This window comes from Lutjanus erythropterus, chromosome 9 (assembly GCF_056507025.1).
Source record: "Lutjanus erythropterus isolate fLutEry1 chromosome 9, fLutEry1.hap2, whole genome shotgun sequence".
Classification (NCBI taxonomy): domain Eukaryota; kingdom Metazoa; phylum Chordata; class Actinopteri; order Lutjaniformes; family Lutjanidae; genus Lutjanus; species Lutjanus erythropterus.
In genome coordinates, this window is record NC_139325.1 from 39,499,305 (window position 1) to 39,518,499 (window position 19,195).

Genomic DNA, 19,195 nt, shown 5'->3' on the forward strand with positions numbered 1-19,195 from the left:
TCACTGTGACGGAGTACATCTGTGTCTTTATTATATATTCAAACACACACACATTCAGACATAAACAAGCACACAGCCTTACAAGACACGTTCAGTGATGTTAAACTGTAGTATTTAAAGACTTTACGGTTTTGGCTTTTGTGAAAAGCTTCATTAAAAAGACTTTCAAGAACAAAACAGATAGAAAAATGTTATGATCAATGTGAAATTATACTGTACATTAAAAAGAGAAATGTGATATTGATTTCACAGCAGGTTCACTTCGGTTCCTCTGCAGTTACATGATGGGGTAGCAGCCGTACAGAGCGATGCCGCACTGGTCGTGCTGGTTGCGTGCCATCCGGATGTAACCCTGGTCTCCAAATTTAGTTCCCCAGCTGGATTAAAAGAGCAGAAAAACAAAACATTACAATTAAAGAGGTGCACAAAAGTTTTTAGGGTAGTAATTCATCAGAAAACATCCCTTTTAAGTAGCAAAAACATGAATGAAAGTTGATAAATCACAGCATCTCATGCTAATAGTTTAGCATTCACTACTTTAAGTGTTAAATAATTAGCATTAGCTTGAAAGTGAGAAAATTATGGAGCTGAATCTGACCAAAGGCTTGGAGTCACTGAAAACCCAAATCCACAATATCCCTCTAACTATGCAATATGGGATCTTATAAACCTAATCGTAAGTATTTAAATAATCTTAGAAATTAGCTTTAATCCAAATTCAAAATATTATCATTTCAGATATAGATAGAGACCAAACATCTCTGCTCCACTTAATCTTCCTCTGAGTCTGAGCTCAACAACAGCGAACTGAAGACTCCTTTTACAAAAACAGTCATTTTACCTCGCAGAGTACACGAGGTGCTGATATCCGATCTGCACTTTATCTGTACCTTAAGGTGGGTAATAGTAATAGTAATAGTTATGGATGTTTATTTTAACTCAGATTTTTTGGATGCTTAATGACACACTTTGATATGAACCCATACTAGCCAAATTTCCAGAGGCTTTAAATGACACAAAGTAAAGTTTTATGCTTAATGGTGAAATAAAGTGTTTGTATCACGTCTGATGAAGGGCTGGAGGAAACGTCACACGTGGTGACACGATTAAATACACTATAAGGAGAAACTTCTGGTGTGTGGACTTGACTTTTACGCTTTTATATCAGTTTTTCTATCCAGCACCCAGGACTCTATATATATATATATATATATATATATATATATATATATATATATATATATATATATATATATATATATATATATATATATATATATATATATATATATTTATATATATATTTTTTTTTTAATAAAAACAATTGGTCTTGGCCTTATCAGTGTTACGACTCCAAGTTGGGCTCGGGGATGAGGGGTGCAACATTAAATAAATTCACCCGGGAGAAAAAGGAAGGAAGGAGAACTGAGACAAAGATGTAAACAAAAGTTCATTTATTAACAAATGTGTGTCAAATTAAGTTAACAAATTAAACTGCTGCTGCAGGATTAGCCTACAGACTTGCAGACTGAAGTCTGCCGAATGGCCCACTGGCCCTGACCGGCTGCACTCTGCAGGCTTTTAAGCACCAGGTCCTGATTGCAGAGCAGCTGCACCTGATGCCAATCACTGCAATCTGCAAGGGGGGAGGGGCAGAACCTGGGCACAGGAGAGCACAGACACTGTGGCACGTAACAATCGGCCTTAACAGATATATTAAGCCCTAAAAATTTCTCCCCTGGACTATAATGTCCTAACTTGGCCAGTCTGTATCCATATGGTTGACACCACCCACCATTTCACAGCTGCAAGTAATGTAGAGATTATTTTAAAGGGAAATACTGCTAAGTATCATTTGGCAGGAGATAAGACAGTAAAGGTGTTAAAAAACAATCTAGTCCTTTTAAAAAATAGCTAACACACAGCTGTTTCAGGTCATAAGCTAAAGCTAAAAGTTAAAACGGGTCTAATGAGGTCAGCAGTACAAGATTGGGAAGTTGTGATGGTTAACATGCCTTAAATGATGAGAAATGAAACTTCTCTGTTATACACGAATGACTTTGTGACACCACCTGACTTCAACCAACCCTGAGAGGCAGATGTTTGTGGAATTTGAAATCTGGTCCCTTATACCACCACACTCATGTCAGCAAAAAGCCCAAACCCTGAGCAAAACAGTCGGTCTCTGCTTGTTGACACAGTGTGCCTCACTGCAGAGCTCTGACTTCCCTGTTTCACTTCCCCTGTGTCCTCCGGTGCAGCCAGTTAAGCACCACACGGAGGATTCAGATGGGAGAGGAACATACCGGAGCAACACTAGGACTAGAAGGGGGATTCAGGGGGAGATCAGGGCAGAGGAAATGTCTCACCTGTTCTTCACCAGCCAGTAGTCTTGTCCGTTCAGCGTGCCGTAGCCCACGGCCAACACACCATGGTTCACGCTCTTTGAGCAGCTCGGGTCATTGTACACTCCTGAAATGACAGAGATCAAAACAAAAAACAAACCCATCTCATTATATTCATGTTTGCACAGATCAGAGTCACATACAAGCTAAAAAATAGAAATAAATCAGATTTGGGCCATTTTTGTCTGCAGACTGAACGAAACCTAAGTGATTAGTGATCAATGTGATGATGTTTAATGTCTGTAGTCTGCTTCAAAGTTTCAAAAAAAGTTTTCTCTTTTCACCTTTAACCACACTGAACAGTGATGTCACTCATTCCTGGAGTACACTTGTGCATCACCGTGGAAAGATAAAAAGTTCAACTACTGCAAGTCAGCAAAGAGATCTCAAGCTTTTTGTATAAATAATTTTTTGTCAATTTTAAAAAATTAAAACTCCTCCTGTGACCTTTTCGCAGCCACCGCTTCACATCCACCCCCCCCACCCTTGTCAAGGAAGGTCATGTAAGCAAAGATGAGAACATGTACAGTTCATACCACTTCTGTAGAAGCTAAATCTTGGCCGAGTGGCGTCAATTGCCACTGAAATGGGTCCGATGGTGGCGAGCGCCTGCTTCAGAGCCCCCTCGTCGCCCTCGGGCAGGAAGCTGTAGCTGGAGCAGTTGGCGGCTCGGTATGAGGGATTGTAGTGGCACTGATCTGACTGAAGGAAGAAGACAAAAAAAAACTGATGAATGAACAGGATCTGTGTGAAATACACTTCACGGGATTAAAGAAAGGACATAATAACGATGCCAAAAAAACATAATTTCTTAATTTTTTCTTGTGTGCTGATATGACACAAAGTTAGCTGGAGGCACAACTGGATTAACCAACGTCCATGTTTGAAAAATGATAACTTATTATTTTCTCGGCAGTTAATTTTCACATTCTCCAGCTCTTGGCATGTGAGCCAGAAAGTAAATTTCAGACACAGGCTAGTCACTGTGCTTATTAAGAGAATATTTCACATCACAGATAGAGTTTTTATTTATTTTTTTCGGGTGAATTAGAGCCACAACACCTCCGCGAGGCTGCAGCAGTCTGTCGGATCCGCTCAGAACTGCCCTCCTCCTCCACACAAACACGAACAACAGCGAACCAGATGAAGCCTGGAGGACAAACACGTTGTCCGCTCCGATTAATTTATTGTTGCTCCAAAGAGACATTAACAGCAGACCACAGACAAGTGAGAAGAGTGTTGCTGTCTACAGCCTGAAGGGTCGGACTTAACTTCTTGTACACCCACATTGTTGTCTCATACAGGAATTTCTTAACTGTAAATCTGAGTTTGCACTGAATTTCATATATGTTCCCACTTAAAAATCAAAGTGTTTTAATTTCTGGCTAACTGGAATAACACCTCTCCTCAACATCCTGTTTTATTTTTGGCCCAACGCCTTTATAAGAGAACAATGATCGTCTTTCTTTTATGAAGAAAAGTGCAAAGGGAAAGTACTGATTTACAAAGACCATTTGTCATCACCTCATCTCATGTTGCAGTTTCTGGGTCTGTAACTGACAGGTACTTTCATTATCAATCAATCTAAAAAAAAGTTTTCTTGATTAACTGTTAATTGTTTGTTCTTTAAATGTCAGCAAATGTCCACAACAAGTTCTCTAGTCCAAGGTAACGGTTTTTTTTTGTCCAACCAACAGACCAAAATAGGATTGCCAATTTTGTGCATTTTCCTTAACTGATAACTGAAAACGATAACAACTGATCAATCATTAATAATTAATGAGATATAAACCACACATTTTCTTTTTTTTTTTTTTTTTTTTTCTTATTTTAAGTTCATTCAACAAATGGCTTCACCCAGCAAAGCAATGTCAATGAGGTGCAATTACTGCCATTTCTGCATTATCGATTAATTATCAATTAATACATTTTTAATTGGTTAAATTCTTCTCTTCTGGGGAATAATCAGTCAGTCTTTAATCATTAATATCCCGAGTCCAAAACCAAAAAAATATGTGGTTTACTGTCGTAGAAGCAGAAGTGAAAGGAGGTTGAAGTTTGTGACGGTTCTACTTTCCCGACCATATGTAAGTTCTGTCACTAGGGGTCTCTCTCACATTAACACAGTAACAAAAGACATTTTAATGACGTCTTGAAGGGGACTAGCACCTACCTAGCAACGTAAAAGGCACTGTTACCTTGAATAAAGTACAGCTTTCTCTGTGTTTGAACATTGTTGGAAACACTTGGGATAATGTAAACTCAACAAAATAACACAAATCAAGTGTTCAAAGCTGAACACACTGGTGTTTGTTTGGTTGTGAAAAATTCTAATGTAAAGGAGCAACACATTCCCCCAAAGATTTCTTTGGTAGAATTATATTTAGGTGATTTTCAAAACTTTCCCTTTTTCTAGACCGCTCTGCCTCTGGTACTTCACAAATTTAAAATGAAGTTGTTACAAGCAGATGTACTTTTCCATCACAGTCTCACACCAGTTTGCGAAACAGTCAGAAAATCTGGTCAACAGATTTACATACATAGACACGAGTTTTCCGTTTTCTCTCGTGACACGAAGCACAACTTTCAAACTAATGTATTACAGACCGTCGTTCTCATTCAACAGTCAAGTCAGCAATAATCAAAATGCGGTCAGACTTTCAAAATAAAGTTTGTTGAGAAACATTTTACGTGATGTTCGCAGTTTAGTCAGATTAAGAAAAACACTGTGGTTTGAAAATCCTGAAAGAACAATGGATGATGAATGCTGGTCTCATGCAGGAAATGAACCCCGGTCTCCTGTGTGAAATCCTGTGTTTGACCCATCCGTCCACCCTGATCTCATACTTATGTGGATTTTTATACCACATACGTCCTTATTACTTTGAAAGTCGTGCAAGTCTTACGCAGACAGAGGAAAATACCTTCCCATGTACACAAATCTATACATTTAACCCTCTATACTGTACATGAGATTCTGTTAAATTTTGTCCCCAAACTGCTGTGATACTGAGCTGAATTTTCATTGGTATTACATGCTGTTAAAGACTGTGTGAATGCACTAAAATAAAAAAACACATGTGCTCAAGTCGCTTAAAAGCTTAAATAAAAAGCTTTTATCTGACATCAACTGGTCAGTCAGTTTTGGCTCTTGGTTTTAAAAGACGATACCTAAAAATCTGGACTGAATTATTACACCTCTGAAGGTCTTTTCATACTCAAACACCTGTGAACACCTGGTGGTTGTTGTTAATCAGTGCCTCCTCTGCTCGCCTGATGATGATTGCTTAATCAAAGGAGGCTGATTTCTCTCTGTGCCGCTCTGATGGTGGCTTGTTTTCTTCGATGCACTTGCCAAAGAAATAAAATGTGAAACTGAAGCCGAAAAAAAAAAAAAAAAAAAAAAGATTTTTTTGTACTTCTGAAGCGCTGCCATCTTACTTTAGATTTGTGCGATCATATCATGCTTGTTGTGCGATTTAACAGCCAACTTCCAAAGAGGTCATAAACATCAGAGCTGGGAGATAATCTTTGGAAAAGTCATGTAGCACATTAATTACATGGGTTTGTAAGTTACAGATGCATAAAAATGTGGATATTGGCTGACCTTTTGTTGTTGTGTTTTTATGGCTTTCCACATTTTTTGCCAGCTACCAGCTCAACGTGATCAAATTCGTTTCCCACACGTCCTAAACAGACTCTCCGGAGTCCAACTTTAATGGATTTTCCTTTTCCCTCCCTTTGATGCATCTCTGACCGACAGGATTAAACCAGTTACTCACCCGTCCTGTGTAGGGGTATGAAGCGTCAGAGTCGATGCCCTGGTTGTCGATGACATACTGGAAGGCTTGGTGCATGAAGCCGCCGTTGCAGCCGTGGTTGCCGTATTTGGTTGAGCAGTCCACCAGGTTTTGGGGGCTGAGGTCCACCAGCTTCCCCGTCGTCTTGCCCAGCTGGCCCTCCAGGGCCCCCGCGGCGCTGAAGGCCCAGCAGGAGCCACAAGCACCCTGGATTTAAACAAGCGCTGTTACTGTAATGTCACACACACAATGCAAAAATGCATCAAAGTTGGATGAATCACTTTTCACATTTCCATGTTTGGCAGCAGAACACGAGTTTGTAAAGATGAAGCAAGAGTTTAAGAGGTTAGAGAACTCTACTGACTCTTTGGGAATTTTGTTCTTGTTTGTCAATTATATTTAACATGTTGCACAGAACAGAAGGAACTCCAAAATCAATACTTGTGTATCTCTGGTTGAATGATACTCATCAGCACAACACGAGTTTGTAATAAATTGAAAATCTCTTTTTTTTTTCTTCCCCTCAAAACTCTGGAAGCAATCTGCCATGAGATTGTTTTCATTTCTTCACATTGTACTTCAGCTTCTTTGAAGAGTTTTAAACAAAAGTATTTTTAAAATACTACACCTCTCTTTTTATTATTGACTTTCACAACAATTTAAGGAATCTGTCTACAGAATGTGGCAGAAATTGAATAGAATATTCATAAGTATGTTTTTCATTAGTGTCAAAATAGGAGTTTTTGTTACCTCAAATTGAGCTGTTTATGTACAGAGAGCAGTTGAACATGTGTCTACAGTTGTGAAGAATGAGGCTAGAGACAGGACCATTTATGTTTTTGCAAGTTTAGTGACAATCATAGTTTCTCCTACATGCTGGGAAGGGACGGATGATGCCACTTTATTTTTCTGTTGATCAACAAATAATCTCTGTGACAAAAACAATTTAACGAATGGGCCATGTCATATAAATGTCATTTAAATATTGTAATTATACTGTATGATGCTGCTCCAGAAATAGTTCTCCAAATATTGCAATTTTGACCATAAAATACAGATAGAATTAGGTTTCCTCTCTTCAGGACCAGGCTGTGAAAGCTGACAAAACAAAAAAATAAATAAAAAGATAATGTGCATACAAACACGTATGCACAAGAGGATTATGGGTATTCTAATAACTGAGTTGTGTGTTGTGTGTAAGTTGGCCATTCGTCTTAATTAGTCTTAATTGAAGTCTTAAATCCTTGTGTCAGAAATCACTCTCAACAGCTTCACAAGATGTAATAAAAAGTAATTATTGAGTATAAAAATGATATGAATTAGGGATGAACAGCCTGTCATCAGTATCAGCTGATAAAGGCTTTAAAATGAAATACTAGTATCAACCTGAAATAAACATTTCAGCCAATATGACAGGCCAATAAGATGAAGCTTTAATTATACGCACACAATGCAAATATGTGAGCCGTGTGGGTGTTTTTTTTTAAACTGCCAAAACAGACAGCAAAGTTGCTATTTGCAATGATTTCTCAGCATCAGTTAATCAAGAAGGAGCCAAATCACACTCAACGCTTTAAAATATATAAAATAAAAAACAAATAAAATAAATTTAATCAGTCATCTTAAGTTCCATCACTCCAGTCATTAAGACAAATTTGTGAAAAACAAAGAAAAACAGGCACCAGAGGGAAAAAAAACACTGTCAGCACTATTTTTCTGTCATGATAAGAGTAGATGTAAAGTTAATTCCACTACAGAGAGACTTGATGTAATCTCTTAATAAGTGGACAAAATATGTGCATATATCGGTATTGGCATATTGGATATTGGCAAAAATCCAATATTTTGCAACCCTAATGTGAATTTTAATCCCAGTGGATATTTGGAGTCTAAGTGGCCAACAAGCTGCCTAATAAAGGCTGTGCACACATTTCTAACTTTTGTTTCCATGCGTGATTTTTAAAATCAGGTGAAAGTTATTCATATTTTTAAAAAAGCAGGTGTAGAAAAAGTGATGTCTAAAAGATAAAACCTAAAATCAAACGCTGTCAGATTTTGAGCTTGATGATCTTAACTCGTGTCAGGCAGCGATCCTTCACCGTTTTATCACCAAAAACCAGAACGTGGAAGTGGCGAAAAAAACTTGCAAAACCTGGCAATTGTGGCGACGACTTCCCGTGTGAACATGAACCAATCTGATGAAGGAGGAAGAGGAGGAATGTGGTGGGGAGGTGGTTGCATCACTGTGACACACCACACGCTTCTGCTTTCGCCAACAGCTGCTGACTGAGGTTCTTGTTAAATGAGTCACAGATGGAAACAGAACCCCTCTGAGTATCTTTTCTTTTCTTTTACCTGCATCTTGACGCTGGTGACGCAGCCCTTCTCTCTCCAGTCCATGGTGTCGGGTATATCAGCGCCTGATGATCCAGCGAAGGGAGATGGTGCCCTCTGGATGTCAGTGGGAGGAGTGAGTGTGGCAAAAGACTGCTGGATCTCCTCTGGTGTCTAACAGGAAGTAGATAACAACTGATGAAATGAGCAGCACTGAGTTCAGTTTCAAATGACCTTTATTCATTTAGCAGGGTTATAAATATGCTTTTTATAGGACAGAGATCTTGTCAAAGTATAAACAGTCTCTTTGATTGCAATTATGGCTGCATCTACATATGTTTACAAAGTTTTTTTTTAATTCAATCAACAGTCCAAAACCAAAAGAATCAATAAAACAATCAGCAAATTATCAATTTTGAAGAGATGTGAAAGTGACTGACATGATTTATTCATAATCAAAATATCTGCAGACTCATTTTCTGTCAATCAACACATTCACACAGTCTCAGCTCTGGTGTGAAATCAGAAGTAAAATCTATTAGGTTCTCCAGTGTACAGTACTGTAAAAGTGATCATTTTAATTTTAGTATTCACAGTCATCTCAGCTTCTTACTTTATTTCTTTGTAAAATAAATAAACAAATAAATAAAGGCGTCATAATTAGGGTTGCTCCGATATGATACCAGTATCAGAAATGTCTGGCGTTCAGTGTTTGATCACCAGTCAGTTTATGCAGCCGTCCGTTGTCACATAATTTATTCCCCAAAATGGGACCCTGCCACTTCTTTGCAGCATCTTGTGCACAAAATAATTTTTCCCTGAGACAGACCGTACAACAATGATAGCAATCTTATCACAACCATGCATGGTGTGTAGTAAACAGCTGTTAAAAATAATAATAATGACAATAATTGATGTATTTTTTAACACACTAGTATCAGGTTGGTACTCTGCATCGAAAACTACACAAAGTTTAGGGAAATGAATCTGTATCAGGAAGGAAGAAATTGTATCAGAAAATATCTAGTGATAATTAAAAAAAAACCAGGAAGGGTGGAGAACAAAATCACAAAAAGGGTTCCTACTGTTCCACTGTGCACTTTTTGTGAGAGCCAAAGTCAAGGAAACTCAGACAGGCTGCAGGAAGTGCAATACGAGCACTACGTTATCATTTCACAATTAACAACGGACAAATGTAAGTTGATCAGCTGTTTGTAACTGTCACTGTAAAGTGAAGCCCGTTGTCCTGAAAATACACCCTCTGTGGACTTTAACATATTGCTCAATTTAATCGTCATTAACTCCTCCTTAAAGATTATCAATCACTGAACAGACACTTACTCATTCACCTAATATTCAACATTAATTTGAACTCTAATAAATGTGAAAAGGCAAACAAAAACAACCATTCCTGACAGGAATAGAAATTTCAGAGGACACCGTGGTTGTAGTTTTGTTGTCAAAGTAGTAAGTGTTTCAACTTAGCATGTTTCCTTCATGGTCATTTTATAATTTATCACAGTAATTATATTACAAATTCTCCTTTAAAGCTTGTTATGTTGCCCAAGTGGCCAAAAATCAATTAACGAAGCTTTAAATTAAATTTTAATGTACTTGTTCTCTCACCTAGGAGAAAAGTACTCTAATAATTATGAGTTCATGTATTATAATCCCTTCTAGGCAAAAACAACCTTGTAATGAAACAGGAACAACAGGAAAAATATCAAACTTTTACGAGCACACACCTGATTACATTAGATAACATTCCCGTACAGAGTGAAGCAGATAAACATGTTTCATCCTGTGATTTATAGAGTATGATCTCTGTGCCCTCTGAGAGGTTTTATGAGTGAGTTCACTTCTACTGAACTTCTAAGGAATCGGCCGTGTTTGCTGTCGAGTAATTTAACATCACTGAACTGGTCTCAACTTTGGTTTGAATACTTCCAAAGAATCGCAAACACAGACTGAGGCGAGGTGACGGACGCAAACCAACCCTCATTCAGTCGATTTTCCAGTATGCAGTCTGTCAGTCACTAAAGTAGACCAGGAGTACACTGTAGGTTGTTCACTGTGGTAAACGCATCCTGGAGCTCAAATGCCTGAACCACGAAACTATAGTTTCTCATGCATGGTCAAGTTCGACCAGTGGAAGAGACAAAGGCTGAAAGGATACATGTTGGTGCTCAGCAGCAAAATATACTGATAATTTCTGCATGAGGTCAAAGAAAATGTATTCTAATTTACTCCCTGATTATTATTGAATCATACTTGAATCTGCATCTCATCTCAGCTTTGCAGAACTTTATTGCAAGTTTCAGCTCTTTGTTTGGATGTTCGGTGCAAAACTCGACAGTTTTGGGTCACTGTCACCACTTTCAGTATCGTTTTTTTCCAGCGAAAAGGCACCAAAACACACTGAACACTATCTGCTCATCACTAAATGGCAGACAGACTCAGTTAGCCGCATATAGCTGGTGAACATAGTGGAGCATTTTCCAGGTGGTGGAGACCAAAAACAGAGCTAAAAGAGTTGTGTTTTTATGTTTTTTAATTATCATTTGTTGGGATTTGTTATCTTTAATAGACTAGGGGGTCCCTGGGGGGGGGGGCAGAACTACTGCAGGAGGGGGCGTGGACAACCAGGGAAAAAATATAATATATATATATAAATAATATGGAGTGAAAGTCGCATGAATATGATTTATGTGGGGGAAAACACAAGTAAGGGATGCTGTTGTATTGAACTTTATTTCACTAAAATTCAACTTGGATCCTTTTTATCAGTTGCTTCTTCCATCAATTTTAATGACTGATAACTTTTTAAAAACTTTTTTTTAACAACTTTTTTTGCATGCTAGAAAAAGTTTGAGAACCACTGGACTGTTTCAAGATGCACATTAAAGCAGACTTGATAAACTAGTGAGTATTTGTTGCCAGCCTCAGTCCATATCCTTTACATTAATACAGTACATCACTCCAAAAAAAAAAAAAAGCATCTATTTCAGTTACTGCAAACTTACTGACAGAAAGCACAAAGCCTCTGGGGCCTTTCAGGGTCCAGTTGCCTTCAACCTTGTCGGAAGATACATTTCTGCATATACTATACTTCATTATAATGATTAGCTGTTGAGCTTCAAAGTTCATACTAGTCATACCGTGTTTAGTCTGGATCCCTCTGACCTTCCACCATTATTAGTACCCATGGTCATTAATGAATAAAAGAGATAATCATAAATCAATACAGATCTTCTTTTCCCTCCTGTATAAAACAGCACAGTAGGCGAGTGTCTCACCATGTCTCCCATGTGGTTCATGCCCAGTTCGTAGGTGTGCAGTCCCATCGAGGCCTCCAGGTTGTGCATCGTAATAAGCATCAGGTTTTTCTCCCACAATCTCCTGCGGCTAAATTCTTCCACCTCAACACATACAGAAAGAGGGCAGAAGGTCAAATACTGTATGAGTTAATAATAAGTATTATATACAGGAAAGAAAAGAAAAATCCCATCTACATCCACACTTTTTCTCATCACCTACCTCATTTCGGTACTTCTTCTCATGTGTCTTCTTCCACAGATCCCAGTGGGCGTCCAGCTGGCTGTCAAACATGGCCGCTGCGCTGACACACAGGGAGCAGAGCAGCAGGCTCCCCAACATCAGGCCTGTAAACACAAACGCAGAACACGGACCACATGAGAAGCCAGGATGTCGCCCGACCTTTTGATGAGGGAGTCTGCAAGGTAATGCAGCGAGAAAACAAACCACCTGACGAGAGATCAAGCCTCGAGTCGGAAACATACGAACAGGTTTCACTTCATAAATAACACACGTCTCAGAGGCTGGAGGACCACCACAACCTCAGTCTTGTTTGTTTAAAACACTGATGTTAAGATATTTTGAACAGACACACACCTGTCTTTCTTTATTAGTAAAACTCACTGTAGACTTCAGCAGTGTGCAAAACAGAAACACAACATTTCTTGATGAGGTCTGACTTGAATGGAAAAATTGACACACTACAACTGCGAAGCCAGGGCTGAACAATTACTGGCCAAACTACAGGAGCTGCACTCTTGTCCTCCAGATGTACGGAAGCTTGTTTGTTTAGTACAGAAGCCAACAAATGTGTCATATTCTTGTTTTTAACAGTTTTGTTTTCAGTGAAAATGAAACTGGTGACGCAAAAAATTTCCATGTAACACAGTTACAATATCAGTCAAAATCATGGCAATATTATTTTATTTTACCACGTCATGCAGCCCTATCTAACACTGTTAAAATTACAGCTTTAAATAACAAATTTACTTTGTAATGTTTTTTTAATTTCATATTCTTTGAAGGTGACTAAATTTCAAGGGACTACAGATATTAGCTGGTCGGCTAATGTTGAGTAAACCAATAAATATTACATTTTACGAAATTGCACTTTTTTGCTATCTTGAGTCTACCATGTAAATATTCTGCTGTTGTAAAAATCAGCAATATTTCTTTTTTAACTCATGTTAATGTGGCTTAAAGCTGCAAGAACAGCTGCGCCAAGTAGTGACAGTAACAGTTGACTGCTGGGATAATTAGCTAAACCAGGTAACTTCATTTGTATGTTTCTGTGTTAGTGGCAGCAAGAATGGCATCACCAATGCACAAATGTGTATTAGTGAAAAATTATCAGTTCATTTTTGATTTCCAAGGTATATTATCAGTGAGAACAAACTAAAAAGGCTTGGTGGCATGGCCTAAAATCTATACTCTGGTATAATTTCATGCATGGATGATAATGTTTGTTTTTTCAATCGAAATACTTCTGCAGGGGTAAAACACTGGTATGACAACTGCATGGCAGCTATTACTGTACTCTTGGCTACATTACTAGAACATATTTCACATAGTAGAGAGTTATTTAAGAACATTTACTGCAAAACTGGAATAATAAATGGAAGAAAATACAAAACTCTTTCTCAAGTATATCAAGTATTATCACCACTTATAACCACTGTTGTCTGACATCATTTGCAGGATATTATTTTCTGATTTTCTAAACCTGAGCTTCGATATTCTTTTTCAGAATAATTAAAAAATTGGCTCCACTTGGATTAAACCCAGCCACCAGGATTAATGTTTGCATCCAGGAAATGCTTGTAGACAACAAACCTTGAAATACTGCTGCAGTCATACAGTTCTGAAACAGTTGACTTGCATGACAAGCAAAACTGTATAAACACCGAGTGTTTCTGTCTGAGCAGGAAGTGGTTTTCTTAAGCGAGTGGCAGGTATGTGTTGCCTCCGCCAGTCACCGAGGTAGGAAATCAACAGCAGTGTATCAACATAGATTCATGATGAACTTTAACTTTCACACCCACAGGGTTAACCTTTGTGATGTCTTGTGTGTGTGTGTGTGTGTGTGTGTGTGTGTGTGTGTGTGTGTGTGTGTGTGTGTGTGTGTGTGTGTGTGCATGCGCAACTTGTGTGTCAAGGGGGCCAAGCCAAAAAATGGAAAAGTTCAGTATTAAATTAAAAAATAAAAAAGTATCACCTGTAATTACTCAAAAAGTTTTGTCTTTTACGTATGTTTGCATTTGAATTTCACTTTCATGGTCAGACTTTGTACTTTTAGTGCATTACACCTAAGAATCACAGGACTTTGTTTTCAGATGGTCAGCAGGGAGAATATTTTGTACCTCACTTATTACATTTCATCATACAGTTGACCAGATTAATATTCTGGGTAAGCTGTAATAAAAAAAATAATAATAATAAATAATAAAATTAGTTTAATGGAGTTTGAATGGTTGTATCTGATGTCTGCACATTAATACAACAGGAAGCTGTAACACAGTTACCTGAACAGAACCTGTGTCTGCATGACACAGCATAAAAAAGATCATTCTTACGTTTATCTGACAAATTCAAAAGCATCATAGTTTTGGTTACATGGCTCTAATTGGACCACAAAAATGTCAATATATTTTTTCACTTGGTTGAGTAGGTAAGTGGGTCAGAAACCTACTGCAAATGCTTTATTAGTGGTTATCAAATTATAACAAACACTAAAGTTAATCGTCATGTTTAATCTCTGGCTGCAACCATTAGAAAATGAAAAATAGTGGAAAATGTCGATTCCAGTTTCTCAAAGTCCAAAGTGACCTATTTTGTCGGTCTAAAACCCAATAATATTCAGTTTAATATGATAATAAACAAAGAAAATCAGGAAATCTCCTTATTTGAGAGGCTGAAGACAGCATTTTCTGCCATTTTGTATAAATAATTACTAATCAAAATTGTGTAATAATTAAAAAACATTTACATTATAACATTGTCTTAATATTTTCAGCCACATCAGCTGGACGACAGGTAAACAGCAGCATCATCAGCTGTCTTTGTAAAGCTTATGACATGCAGTTCTTGCTGACAGTGTCTCTGAAGTGTTAAGTCAACTCTATGGTTATATATATATATATATATATGGCTCTGGTCAGCGCTCGTGTTGGATTGTGCGAGTGGGTGTTCAACATCTGACGTCTGATGCTCAGCAGCAGTCCGAAGTGTCACTTCTGCAAATTTAAAACTATTGAACTGTACATAATAAATCCCTGAATGAGGCAACTGTCACAAGACCAGAACCGAAACCAATGAACAAGCAAGAAATTTGTCCAAAAGCATCAGCGCCGTCACAAAGCCTCAGCATGAATTATTGTTCAATCAAATGATCATAAAGGACGTCGTCACAACAGCATTAGTTGACTGGACTGAATAAAGGAAGTCTGAGCTGTTCTGTTCTCTGTCATATGAGAGTGTTCAGTACGCAGATCTGCCAGTTTGACCAGACGAACAACTTTATAAACAAGCTGACAATAAAATGACAACAGGGTAGACTGGGGACAGCTGCAAGAGGGGACTGTCGCAACAGGTCATATTCCTCCAATCAGCAACATGCTAAAGTCTTACTCATACGCACATGCTCAGGTTATAATAAGTATTTACAAATTAATCAGACCTTGCTTAGTTTGAATCATTGTTTTGTTGACTTGTAATTGACATGGTTAGCATGTGTCTAAGTCAGTGTGTCTAGTTGACACATGATGTTCTGTCATAACAAGTTCCTGCAGCCATCCCCAAACTCAGCAGCCACATCAGAACAGACCACACATCAGTGTTTTTTTTTTTATTTAAACTAGTCCTTCTGAGGTACATAAAAGGACAATTCACCCAAATTCAGCAAAGCAAAAGTTAATCAGTGAGGTTAAATGTGTTTATTCAGTAGTGTTGCTACTGTCTCCAGGGTTGGGGTCAGTTGCAACACCTGACGTCTTCCATTCAAATAAATATTATGATCAATATGACAAATGTAATCATCTTTAAATGGTATGGGTAATTAGAAGACAGATGTAAGTTTGTTACTTAACGGTTTGATTGGTCTTGATCAAATAGTCTCTGAGTAACAAAGAGAAAAGCAAAAATTATAGCAACCAGGCCTGGACTTTCATGATTTTAGGGGCAAGGCAACTTGTCCTTTGGTGTTGCATGTTTGCCAAATGTCAGGGGAGTAAAGTCATCAAATGAACACAGAGATAATGAATTTAACTTGATGGTTAAGGATCATTTTATTTGAAGTGGATTTATAAGTTGTTATAAGTTGATACACACTTATCATTGGACTAATTAGACTCACTGTACTTGTTTGAAGACGAGGATGGGGAGTCAGGGGGACTAACATTATATTTTTTAATATTATTGTCACAAATATCAGACTGTAATACTCCTAACATTTCTTAGGGACACTGTATTAGTTAAGTCAGTCCAGTGATACATGAGCAATGTGTCTTTTGTTTGCTAATTTTTCAAATTTTAGTCATAAATAACTCAGTTTTCCAGCGGTTCATAAAGAAATAACACTCACTACTTATTATTTGATTGGTGTTTTACTTGATGTTGCTCAATTAAGAATTCAAAATCTTAACCTCTGGCGAGAAAAAAGGTGAAATTAGCAGGTGCAGTGTGGGCGGGGCATCAAGGCCACTGTGGCCTCAGTGCAGATCATTTTTTGAGGGGTGTGAGGTCAAACTAAGGGAGCCTGTAGGAGCCAAATATGTTGTTGAAATAATCCAGAGGTTAAATTGTAGTTCACTGTTTGAACACTGGGTGTCGCTGTAACATTGTGGTGCTCAGGTGTAAAGGTAGGAGGGTTACTGTTGTCGTTAGGCGTTTTTTGAGCGCTGGGGCGCTAAAATGTTTGTCACGCAGTCAGCTGAGTGTTTGGAACAAAAATTGACACTGAATTTTTGCATGGGAAAAATAACGACAGAGACCAGCCTGTGGATTCAATGAAGAAGCAACACAGCGTATGATAATCAAACTAAACTCACTCAGTGACTATGAAATAAGTTAGCTCCTACATAGGCCTTCATGGCCTTCCAGAAAATTCCTGCCCTGGTTGCAACCGTCCCCAGTCTCCCCTACCACCAGATAGGCTCCTATAAACATCATTGTTACATGTAACCTAAATCTATACGTTAAATATTTATACATGACTTTTTTATCAGTCTGAAACTCTGTAAAGTTGAGTATCAAGCCAACAATATACTTTATCCAAAGAAAATAGCCTTAATCTGTGAATTTTATTAATCTTGATACTCATTTCTTTCGGATATAGGTTCACTAATAATAAAAAGAAATAAATCAAGTCCATAATAAATTGTTTAAAAGATATCCTGAGGCAAAAATGTTTGGCACATTTTTACATATCCCAGAGAACAACCAGGTTAAATATTAAAATATATTTAGATAATTTTGTGGTCCTGACGTCATTATTAAGCACCACAGTCACACGATACCCGAGTTTAAATAAAAAACAACATTATTTTCCCTCACATGGATAACAACTGTACCTGTAGTCAGGACACAAAAGAAACTCCCTGAAAAACATCAAAACGAAACTAAAAGCAAACACGCGTTAAAGCTTTGAATTCTCACGCTCTCCTGTCATTAAAGCCCTGATGTTAAAGTAAATATCAGCAGATTATGATAAAAGATGTAAATATGTTGATGAAAAGTGTTTAACTTACCTTTTTCCGTCGGACTCATGGCTGCTTCTGTGTTGGACCTCCCCTGATTGACTGACTGACTGACTGACTGCTTTTTCCTGGTTGATATTTAAGAAGTGAAGTGTCACATGATCTGTTCCACTTCTTCCTCTTTAGAAACACACATCTGTCCTTTCCCCCCGTGTGGTGATCATCACCTGAAGCAGCAAACTGAACGTATGAGGAAGTCAGAAAGGTTTTCTTTTGTTTTTTTATTTCTTTACAGTAAAGCCTCAAAACTGAACCAGAGAATCATAACAAAACTAATTTTCTGAGAAGAGGAGAGAAGGTTTGTTGCCTCAGGTTGAGTGGGAAAAAGCGAAACAGTAAAATTGATATCCACGAAATTAAATAAATAACTAAGTGTAAAGTCCCACTAGCGGCCCCCAGAGGCTGTGGTGTGAATTGCACTTCATGAAGCGAACAAACTGAGGACTTCAGAGCTGTGAAATGTAACAAAGTACATTTACTCAAGTACAAACCTGAGGTACTTGAGTCTTTTATTTTAATGCCACTTTCTACTTTCTGCTCTACTGCATCTCACAAGGAAATACTGTACTTTTTACTCCACTACATAGGAAAACTTTTTGTTTGTTTGTTTGTTTAGATAAGCCCAGAATGCTGCTTTCCTTTTTTAAAAGAAATATATATATTATAATGATATGAATGTATTTGTAGTAATGTTGAGGTTTGGACTGTTAGTCGGAGTTGTGAATTTTTGGCTCATTGTGACAGCATTTCTCACTTCTTTTAAAGAATTTGTACAAATCAAACAATAAGTCGATTAATGGAGAAAGCATTCAACAGATTGATCCATGAGGAAAATAATCATTACTTACATATTTTGTCAAATACAAAACAGTTCAAAATAAGCTGCACCTCAACCAGCTAGAACAGTAAAATCCTGCTTTTACATGAATGTATGAGGGAGTTTTTAGATGGTTATGAAACAGTCTGGATGCCTCTATTTGAGCATCTGGCTATTTCTATACAGTTATTCTTATCTTATTCTTATTCATAGACCATCCTGGATCAGATTCTCCCTGAAATCAGTTAAAATACAGACCGGAGTGTTTACGTTTTCCCAGGCAACGTTACAGAAGGAGAAGATACTTTTTCTGTCCAAAGGGGGCAAAACCAGCACAATGTGAAACTTCCTTGAAGCTGCTTTAAGTAACATTTTCGAAGTCTTTTATAGCGGTGTACTTTTGTGGTGTTAGAAGTTTTACTGGAATAAAAGATTTGAATAGTTTAACAGCATGACATCTTATCGTTCTAGGTGTCTTAATACTCTGTAAAGGTCACGCCAATCAGACAATCCTGTGTGCAACGCTGACAATTTCTCTTGAGTGTGAAAAAATTCAAATGCAAAACATTCCTCCAGTGGGGAGAATAAATAAATTCAGTAAGTTTCATGGCAATCTGCTTAATAAATTCTGATGTTTCTCATATAGCAGTAATATATTTGGTACGATGGTGCCATAATAGCAAAGGTCAGGACGTTCACCAGAAAATATTAGGATTCAGTGTCTGGGGAGTATGATAGCAAGTGTTTTGGAATTCCAGTCAGTAGTTGCAG

At 37.7% G+C, this 19,195-nt stretch overlaps 1 protein-coding gene across 1 annotated transcript; it reads right to left on the bottom strand.

Annotated features, from left to right (window-relative positions):
• On the bottom strand, window positions 1-17,752 carry ctss2.1 (cathepsin S, ortholog2, tandem duplicate 1). The gene is made up of 8 exons (XM_084727576.1): window positions 17,599-17,752; window positions 12,077-12,201; window positions 11,836-11,958; window positions 8,561-8,713; window positions 6,188-6,412; window positions 2,942-3,107; window positions 2,370-2,472; window positions 1-377 (listed from the first exon to the last, which is right to left on the bottom strand). Exons 1-8 carry the CDS (start codon window positions 17,615-17,617, stop codon window positions 278-280), a joined length of 1,014 nt encoding a protein of 337 aa, XP_084583702.1. The 5' UTR covers window positions 17,618-17,752; the 3' UTR covers window positions 1-277.
• Between the last annotated feature and the right edge of the window lie 1,443 nt (window positions 17,753-19,195).